The 11,188-nt window shown below is 36.0% G+C and overlaps 1 protein-coding gene across 1 annotated transcript; it reads left to right on the forward strand.

Annotated features, from left to right (window-relative positions):
• The first annotated feature begins 4,269 nt into the window (after window positions 1-4,269).
• Window positions 4,270-6,383, forward strand: LOC147868722 (U-box domain-containing protein 1-like). Its single transcript, XM_087322833.1, has one exon. The coding sequence runs from the start codon at window positions 4,614-4,616 to the stop codon at window positions 5,529-5,531; it is 918 nt and encodes a 305-aa protein (XP_087178959.1). The 5' UTR covers window positions 4,270-4,613; the 3' UTR covers window positions 5,532-6,383.
• The last annotated feature ends 4,805 nt before the right edge of the window (window positions 6,384-11,188 follow it).

Here is an 11,188-nt window from a genome sequence, read left to right on the forward strand (position 1 = left end):
GTGCATTTGAAGAAATAGCATGCATTAAGTGTCAACCACAAATTTAGTTAACTAATAGTTTAAGTCGGGTGAATGTGGACATTTGCTAGAGGGTGAATGTTGTTGAGTGAATTGCAATGGATGAGAAGACGTAATTGAAGCATAAGGAAGGGTGGCAATTCCGACCAATAAGGAATAGGTGTAGGTGGAGTGAGAAAACGTGGAGGCAACTAAGGTCAACATTCACATGATCAAGTCTGTAAAAGATTGCAACAATCTTAGACATATCAAGTGGATCTAAGGTGGGAGGAGGACGAGTGTAGCACACAAGCAAATTAGAATGAAAAAGGTAAATGATGAAGAAAGCGAGGTAATGAGCGAGGGAGGGCAAAGACAAAGAGAGACAGAGAGAGTTTGTGCGTATGCATTGACTTTTTTGGCCTACTCCTTATACACGATATTCGTGACTCTTGATCACAAATTGGCAATTGCGGTAACATGAGGGTGAGGGGGATGTCAACCTTAATGATTATGAAAAGTAGACAATACATTTAAAACGAAAAAGGTTTGAACGATGATTTATATGAACTTGAAGCATTCACGTATTAAACAACAATGCAAAAGCATTGTCTTTAATTTGTTCACTATAAAGTATATTTAGAAACCAACGACATTCATATGTTTGTCCTTGAGATCATTGTAGTAACAACTACATGAGACTTTGCATAAAGAATGGCTTCAAAATTTTGCTTTTCCAAACTAGGAATCGAAAATGATTAGATGCGTTGTAAAAGGCCAAGTTAGCGAATTATCTTATAGTATACTTCTAGAATGATGCTTGTATTATATCACTATTCACACGTAAGTGGTGCATCCCCTATTTTAAACTCAACATAACTTCTAATGTAGTCTACATTTTAGTTCTTATTTTATTGGACTTGTGAGTTGCAACTACTTTACACATAAAAAGTAGTGTGCTTTAGATCAATATCTCTCATAAAGTTCTTATTTAATTGGGATCAATGTTTGAAATATCCGAGTTGTCAAAAATAGGTGAACCATAACTTATTGGTGAATCTTCTATTAGAAGGACCGTATAGCAAATGTGTTGCCAGGATTCAAGAAGTGTCTAGGTTTGAAAGGTAAAGATTACTCAGGGTCTTGGAATGTGGAGATATTTTATCTTGTTCTTTTAAATCTAAGCTAAATTACTTGCACATGGAGAGCATTGAGTTAAGAGCAATTATGAAGGACCAACATGGTGAAATAATTCATCTAGGGGACATTATCTTCTAGTGGATCAATATTTGATTTCCATTCCCAAGGCAATAATGAGTCTTATTCTTGAAAGCAAGTAATATACACAAGGATGGCTTAATAACATGTTTACAAAGCTTTGAAATTGGGCTTACTTGCGGCAAATACAAATACAATGCACAAACTTATTGGTGGAATTGCTATGATATGCATCCTTGGTTTTTTATTTCATGTTATCCTTTGAACTCAAGTCTTTGTTTTTTATGGATCATGACGAGGCATTTGATTTTTGTAATGTTTTACTTACAATGTCAGAACTTGTTTTAAATCATAAGATAATAGTTTATCGTGGGAAAGGGTTAGAACTTACTTAGAACCATCATGATATTTTGATACATTAGCGTGTTGTGTATCCCTACTCTATTTGAGGCATATTTTCGTATAACATGCAAAAATAATGCTTTAGTTTTATGTCTTGATTAATGTGTTTTGAGAGTACATCTTCATATCACATTAAATGCTTTTTCCATGCCCAAAAAGCATGCAATAAAGTCTCCTTCCTCTTTGCGAGTAGTGTTAGTGTATGGCCATTATCTCAAGTGGAGATCATTTGACAATGAGCAATGAGCACCATATTGACAATATGGTACTCATTGTCAAATGATCTCCACTTGAGATAGGCAATGCTAGTCGGATTGTTTAGTATGATATTGTCTATCTACTATTTTTTAGTAGATAGGCAATGCTAGTCGGATTGGCTATGATATACAAGTATCTAGTCTAGATTAGCTAATATATAAAACCATGTGCATTCCTTGGAATACACACGCTCTAACAATTAAGTGAGAAAAGGATGTATCCAATGAGGAATACTCTCATAGTTAAGAGTCAAGACATTTGTTTATGGTTTCAAAATTTTAATTGTCTTGCTGTTTTCTTTTATCCTTCTAATCAATAAGGGCTATGTTTCCTTTAAATTTTATGTTTTTGTTTTTCTTATGGGAAAGATTAGACCTACCCTTATGAGCTATTGCACAACACAGGCAAGTGTGTACGTTGGTTCTTAACTTCTTCCGAATGATTACAAAAATGCATGTTTGTCAAATCAAACTTTTTAGATATAAATACTTTCAAACATGTGGCAAGCTACAACTTTGCAACCTTGACCATGCTTACTTGGATGTGTCCTAACATCAAAATACAACCAATTACATTGCTAGTTCAACCCTCAAAGATTATGTTCTCAAGTTCTTAAAAAATAACATGTGATCCTCACTTCATGGATCTCTTATACAAGAGCATCATGTGTAACTCCCCCGATGATAAATTGAGGAAGCAACCTAGGTTTGAGGACTAAGTAGTGATCCAAACTTGATGGTGTTCTCAAACAAGAGGAATATACTGATATTGCCTCTCCCACATATAAAATTGAGCAAGCAATCCACGTTTGCGAGTTGGTGTGTTTTATAACATAGGTTATGATTGGTGGTTTGTATTATTATCATATAAGCTCATTGTATCCAATATATACGTATGTATAACTATAAACTCCGATGTGTTAATAATGTTGTGATAGATTAAACTTTGTGGAACACAAGCAATCAATGTCACATATTCTTGAAAAAATAGATTTCATTTGCCATATTTACTATTTACATAAAGAATCATGTCATATGATTGATGTTGATATAGGTTGCATTATCAATCCATGATCGCACAAGTGGAATGTAATGTATGCCAAGTTTTTTATCCCAAATAACACAATTTGTTAGTTGGCGAAGCATTTCATCTAAGTAACGCATCTACGAATGCTAGGGAATTCCATATCATGAACCACCATGCATTCATCATACCTCCTCCTAGTAGATAATGAGCATGGTGAAGGTTATGGAGTACATCATTGATTTAAGAAAACCTCACATCCATCTTCCTAAATTTGCATGGGGAAACAAGTAAAAAAAAACTCAAAAGACATGTGGAAACAAAATTGATACCATCTGTTTGAATGGATGGAGGATTGTTGAGATATTTTGGAGGATGCTATGCATTATACTTGCTTCATGATGCCTCAACATATTCTTGCTAAATGAGGCTTTTTGCTGTGCTAATGTATGCATGTTTGGGGGGTTGTGGATGGTCACACCTAATACTTATATTACTTACGTTGTACCAATTTACAAAACCATTTACTTCTTCCATTCTAGTGGACATTCACGCATTGCTTCCTTGTGACTTAGTTCACATTCTCCTCCATGTCACACATAGTACTAAGGCTATAGCGAGTGATTGGCCTAACCTAGGGCATTGAGTCCGAAGTGTCGAAACACCTAATTAAAGATAATCGTATGGAATTGTTTCATTTGACCATCACGTTGTGCATGTAATAGTTTCCAAGAATCCCTTACAATAAGCAACTTGAAAACCCGTCTTTATAGGAGCATAGACAATGTGAATCACACTTCCTTTCTAATCCATCGAAGGAGAATCCCATCATGTAAGTTTATTTCAGTAAAGGTCCCAATTGTTCATGTTTATGACATTTAAATGACTCTAATATATAACATCATGATCTCTCTACTCACTAAATCTTCGCGCTTCTCATTTTTCCATCGTCTCAGGTTAGGTTACAATGAAGTATAGACACCATAAGAATATTTGTTGGTTCAATGAAAGTTGTCGTCCATTTCGCATGTGTTCACGAGATCGAATTGGTTGGACGGACAAGAACTCTCCAGGGGGCGACATTGCATCCATGTAAAAATATCACACAATCCATTGACAAAGTGCTTTAAAAGACCAGCTTTTGAAATACGGCAGTGCATTCATCACGACATTTTACGATCCCATTGCCGAATGCTCAAAATAAGAAAACCGTTGTTGTGCTGCTTGTGCTAAGTTGATAGGTGAACAATTGCTGTGCAATGGTTTGCTATAGAAGTTAACCCATGTGAACACACCCTTAGCCTAATCTCTCTCTCTCTCTCTCTCTCTCTCTCTCTTCCCTTGTTAGATTATCCTTTGCCCTTCCCATTTTCATAACCATCTCTTCTTTCTTTCTTTCTTTCTTCTTCTTCTTCATGAGAGCTTTGGCTAAAGGATACTAATATCTTACTGGTAAGCTCTCTCTCTCTCTGTCTCTCTGTGAGAAATACAGAGAAAGTATTAGGGTTTCCTCTGGGGAAGCACCACCACCTACAATTTAGGGTTTTTCCTCTCTCCTTCTTCTTCTTCTTCTTCTTCCGTTTGTTCTCCCTCATTCATTTTGTGCGGATCTTCAAAGAATTCGAGCTTCATATAACAAGCAAGCACAGCCATGGTGTGCATCTATATGTATATGTATGTACACGAATTGATTCTTAAGCATTAGCAAATTATGCATGGCTGATACATCATCAAGCTGTGGAAATCTTCCTTTAGACAGAGCCCTCCTTGAGAATCTCCTCCATAGCTTAAGAGATGACTCTTGTTCTTCTCTCTCTTCTTCAGAAGAAAGAGAAGAAGAACAGAGGAAAGCATCAAAAGAGCTTAGGAACCTTGCAAAGCAAAGTTCGATAAATAGAGTATGCATAGCCGAGGCAGGGGCAATTCCAGTACTCATAAAGAAGCTCAGATCTAATGATTTCTACACACAAGCAAACTCCATAGCTGCCCTCTTGAACCTAACACTGAAGAATGAAGAGAACAAGAAGGCCATAATCTATGCACTAGGGATAGACCCAATTGTAGAGACTCTACAGAAGGGTTTGTTACTGGAAACAAGGGAGAACGCCGCGGCATTGTTATTCAATCTCTCCTATTGTAATAGTGTGAGGGTGATGGTGAGCTCGTCCAAAGGCGTGTTTAGCGGGTTGGTTTGTCTCCTAGAGAGGGGCAGCGCACGCGGGAAGAAGGATGCGGCGGCCGCATTGTACAATCTCCTCCAGATACGAGGCAATCGGGCACTTGCAGTACGGGCAGGTGCTGTCCCGCCATTGATCGGCCTCACCCAAGACCCCTCCTCATGTCTCGTGGATGAGAGCCTCACTGTCCTCCTCGCCCTCGCGAGCCACCAAGAAGGAAGGTTCGCGATTCGGAAAGCTCGTGGCTCGCAAGCTCTCTTGGGATTGCTCGAACAAGGCTCAGATTCTAATAAGGAATATGCTTGTGCTGTGCTCCTTGTGCTCTGTCACGAGGATTATGGTTGCGTGGAAGAGGTTTGTAATCTCAATGGCCTCGAGCTTCTGGCGGAACTTTGTGTTTCTGGGACTGAGCGTGCACAGCGAAAAGCCTCAAAGCTCATCAAACTTTTGAAGTGATATAGATATATATAAAATCTATGTGTGTATCTTGTGTAATGGTGGAGCTTTAGGGAAAATACAAAATGGTGAAGCTTTATGACAACAAAAGGTATATCTTATGGAGTGATTGTGGAGCTTCGGAGTGCCGAAAAAGCTCTCTTAAATATAACAATGGTGGAGTTTTAGAGCAACAAAACATAACTATCTTCTTTGGAGCTATGGTGTGGATGGTTTAGGGCAGCACAAGTCTCTCTTCCAGAGTGTTGGTGTGAAGCGTTAGGGCAACATACAATGCTCTCTTATAGAGCAATGGTGGAAATTTAGGGCTTCTTTAATAGAGCAATGATGGAGCTTTAATGCGTCAAATGGCCCTTATAGAGAGCAACTATGAACAAAGCTTCACACTTACCAATAAAAAATGAGGGTTGAAAGGACCTCTTATAGCATCTGCATATGTATTTGTCTATATATGATATGTTGCAAATCTCTGTTCCCTATCATTTGTGGTATATATGATTTATCTGGCATCTTCCTCATTCAGCATCACATATATATATGTATATTATATATACGATGTGATATCAAAATCATAGTCGGCATCGATTATGGTTGAGAAAGTTGCCATGTTATGCAATTCCAGATTGATTGCCATGGTAGTGAAGGTCTCTGATTGGAGATATATCATAAATATATATCTAACTCTAGGCCGGATAAAAGAAACATAATTTGTGAAGCAAGGGAATTTCTGTACATCACAATTATGGTGATCTCTAGACCCAAACAAGCCAATGATTTGTACAATGCTTTGTAGTGTTCAAGGCAGCATGCCATATAATGTAAAGTTATGTACATAGAGGCAAACTTTGTGAACCAGCGTGGGAAACTTGCTCTCATAACTATGAAGCCTATTTGTCATGTTGTTTTGTATTATGTGAACCTTTGTTCCTTATATGTGGCATGGTCATGAAAGTTAAGAGAGAGCATTCACTCATTTGTATATGCCATTGGAATTAAGGTAAAACAAATGTGTGCCATTAGCCTCCCAAATGGGCAAAAATGGTGATGGATGATAGATAGTAAGAGAGCATGATACATATGGTCTTTTCTCATGCAGTTTCATAAGCTCGCGCTCTAAATACGTGGACTACTGAAGTGGAATATTAATATATCTAGGATAATGTCTTGAGAGATTGTGATACATATAGTATTTTCTCATGATGTTTCATAAGTTCGCTCTTAATATGCAGGCTATTGATGTGGAATATTAATATATCTAGATTAATGTCTTGATTTTGTTTCAAGTTATTCCTTTTGAAAGCAAAGTTCCTCACCTTTGTACAAAATTGGAGATTTCTCAAAATGGCACATTGTTTGCATAATCCTTAAATCCATTGATCTAAATTAAGAATTTGTAGAAATCACCAATCTTGTTTTGGGGCACTAGGAAGTGATTGCCATGAACATAGGTGAAATTCGATAACTATTGCAAGGGGACACTATATTTTTAATATTGCTCTTTTTTAGTTGGGCAAAAGTGGCAAATGTTATCTCTAGTTCTTCGAATGGTAGGCTAGATAGTCGATGCTCAATCCCTAACATTTGTCTAGAGAATTATCAAAGTAAAAGATGTAATACCCACGAAAATCTACTTTTTCCTACTAAACTTTGATTGTGGTAAACTGTACAAAACACATGGCAAAATAGGTTAATATGTATGTCTTTGTTAAACTTGTGTGTAATAGATTAACATGTATTTTAAAGGAATTTATGGAGCAATTATTCCAAATGACATTGGTGTCGTAGATTAGGAAGATGCAACCAAAAAAGGAGGTGAATTGAGTACATTCTAAGCTAATTTTATTATAACTAGAAGTTCATAGATATTATCTTCCCTTTATAAACCACAACTAGTAAAACATGTTTCATATTTAAATGCCAATATAGTGTTCTATGATCCTTGACTAGTTAATTCAGCCCCCGTAACCGAGGTAAACCTTATCCATACATTTGTTCACCATTGCTAGCTCACACATGTTGGCAATACTTCAATATTTTATTATATTCTTGGACTATTGACATTACTTACAAAGTTACATACAATGCAATATTGCGCCCTATCGGATCCACTTAGTTTTCTTTTTCATAAGAATAAACTACCACAAGAGACATGTCCTATTATTCTTAGTGGAAAAAGCTCGACCATTGTTTAAGAAAACAAGTGCACATATTTTTTTTTAATCTCAAAATGTAAGCTTTACAATAAGATTTCAAACTAGGCTTCTTAAAAAGAATATGCCTCATTAGAGGCAATGGTGCTAATAAAGGTGGTAATCAATAGCATATCACTATATCAATAATGCTATTTAAAGAAGAGCAAATGATGTCATGTGAAAAGGAAGAGATGAAGGGGTTGGGTGGAATTTTCTTAAGAACGAAGGAAATAGAGGTTCTATATTGAAGAATACAAATGCTCGTAGAGTGTAAACATTTAAATACTTCCATTTTCATCCGGGTAACCAAAGTCACATCCAACATGTTGTGAAAGGGAGAGGGCAAGAAGAAATCACTGCGTAGAGAATGATATATGAGGGACAAAGCCAAGTTGTTATCATTATATCGGAATAATGGTAGGAATCAATAATGTTACATGAAATGAGCGGAGGGGGATAAAGGAAAGCAGTAAAATGAAGAGATTGGATAGATATATCGCTTAAAAGTACTATTAATAAAGGAGAACTTCTGGATAGCAAGCCGGCCTAGTTCATCAAATGTAAATATTCAAATATTTTATCTTCCACCCCAAGCACTAAAGTCACATCCAAGCAGAATATCTTATCGAACAAATAGTAAAAAGATTAGTTTCAATACAATGTAGTTACTAGTCACGTTACATTCCAATGATATGATTTTTTAAGTTGCACATGTTTTTTGTTAGGTTGCCTTGCTGATTAGACATACTAACTCATGACGGACACATTCTCATGTCTCTTTTCTCCACGGAAATTGATCTTGCATTGTCATTCAGAAAAAGTCAACCTTTTTTATTATTATCTCAATTCAAACAATGATAGTATATCATCATACATACAATATAAACAGATCTAACATATTCTTTACATTTTTTGAATTACATGGACAATGTAGAGTTTTGTTTTGAATTTTCTTATGTGTTTAATTTTCATTACTTGCGAGTATTACGCTTCATCCTCTCATACATCTCCTCTCACACATGTACATGCTCTTAAGGTTATTATAGGGGAGCTTAGGATTAGATTGTTTTGCCCTTTGGGTGGTTTGAAATTAGCAAGGAAATTCATGAAGATGATCATTAGTCCATTCCTTGTTGAAGAAACAAGCACAAGGCAAAATGATTTGAATATTGATCTCCAAGCATCAAAGCATCACTCTATCAATTTTACAAGTAAAGGTGGTAGCATGCATCGAGAATACACTTATATACTATATATGACATTGTACATTACGTTTGATCATCAATTTAGCCACATTCTTCCTCTAACTCATCCCTTCACATATCTACGTGGTATGATGGTCTAATATTAGAGCTAGCCTCCACGAGATTTGAACAAGAGTGTTTGTTTTTTCTCCCTCATATTTTATAACTAATAGTTCACATTTCACTAGTAACTACATACATACAAAACTTCATTATATTAACATTAAGCGATATGGATCACTTCTCTTATCATAATGGTGTGTTTGGGGTCTATTGTCTTCTTTGATATCAACTTACTGTAGTGGCAAGCTATTAAACTAAAAGCACAAGGGTTGACTTTTCACAAAAATTTATTACGCTATGATTTTGCGTAATCTATTTGATGCCATCGTGGAATGTAGGGGTTGAATGCATGACTTGTTGATTTGTATCAAACAACTTTATTGTTCGACTTTTCACACATCTTTTGTTCTATTACTAGATGCCACAATGAAATGTAAGGGTTGAATGCTTGACCGTTTGGTGTCTGCTGAATAACCTCACCAATTGAGCTACAAATATTTGGGCTCCCCTCTTACATAATTCACACTCTAGCTCTCTTCATTAAAGATTTACCACACTTTCAATCACTCTCCTCCTCCTAATTCTCACTCTTGAGCTCTCTTAATCTTAACTACAAGTTTACCATGCTTTCAACCTCTCTTTTACTCGCCCTCTTTCTCTTATCTTGTCAATCTTTTTATACCCTCACGATTTGACGCTTTTACCTCATAGTGATAACGCAATGGCAATTGCAACCCAATGGTGAGAACATCATTGACAATGCTAATACAATGGCATCTATGATAATATTAGGCATAATTACTTATGCCGGAGCATTATTATATTACTAAAAGTGAAGATAACCTTTATAAGAGAAGAACTAATATCATAAGGTGAGAGAGTAAATTTTGACTAGCACACTTTCGTGAACTCTCTTAGTGGTTGTTAGAGAGTAATGTTACCAACATCACCATTGTCATCATTGATGGCTCAAACTAACGATGATACCATATTGATTCAAATGAGATGATTTTGGTCATCATAGATCGATCATCTCTAATCTCATATAGTTTGCATGGACTGATGGAACTCTATTGGTAATGTATCCATCCATGATCCCTCTATGGTGTCCTAACCAATAAACCAAATGTGCTATGAAGATTAACAATATATGAATTTGTTATAATCTTCCAATTACAAGGTTTTCCAAATGGTTTATGTTTCAACCTACAAAGCAATTGTTTAGTATAAAATATTGTAGGATGACCAACTTCTCTCAATATTGGAGAATGTTGCTTATATGCTTTTGTCAAGATTATATCAATTGGATGACTGAGTGGTCATAATAAACCTAGAAAGAGTGGAATACCTTCAATGTTTGTCGCACCATTGTTTATATACACTAGGTTCAAACATACCATAAGATATGAACAATATCTCTAAGAAGCTTATGCCAAGAGGGATAGAAAGAAGAAATGTTTATATTTGCGATAATAACAATGCCAACCCCAACTCAACAAAAAGTCGATTATCTTACTTCGAACTAGGTATAAGGAATTCCAAGATGTCTCCAATAAGGACAAGGCTACTAACCTACTAGAACATAGACCCTACAATTGTCCTATCGATCACCAACCAGGAAAAGATTTGCCATGGGGACCAATTTATAATTTATCGCCAGTAGAGTAGAGCTCAATGGCCATGTTTACTTTTGAAGGGAATATTAGAGTGGTCTCCGGCATACATGATAGAATGTTAAAGGTGGATGTATATCAATCAATCATGTGCTTCTGTAAAGATATTATACCATGTTCGAAATGTGAATGGACGAGCAACATATGCTTCTTAAACATGTCCAAACACTCAATGTAGGAAGAGGAAGAGAGCTTGCCATGCCAAAGTTTCAAAAATATAAGTGACAGAAATTTACACAGAGTTGGAGTTTGTATTGTATGTGGATTCACATTTCTAACTTCAAATTTTTTTATTCCTTAGGAACTGAAATTTGAAAGGTGACATCTTCCCCTAAGAATAAGAAGCAGCTACCATGCAATAAAAAAAAAAAGCTTCTATAATTGTTTGACACATGATGATGATGATGATGATGTTTAGAGAACAACCCATCTATTTTCTTGCTTGCTCTCTGTCTCTACCATTACTAATTAGCATGTTTTAACAG

This window comes from Azolla caroliniana, unplaced genomic scaffold (genome assembly GCF_043228905.1).
Source record: "Azolla caroliniana isolate FFs.n. ecotype wild unplaced genomic scaffold, voAzoCaro1.0.p SCAF_1, whole genome shotgun sequence".
In the NCBI taxonomy this organism is placed as follows: domain Eukaryota; kingdom Viridiplantae; phylum Streptophyta; class Polypodiopsida; order Salviniales; family Salviniaceae; genus Azolla; species Azolla caroliniana.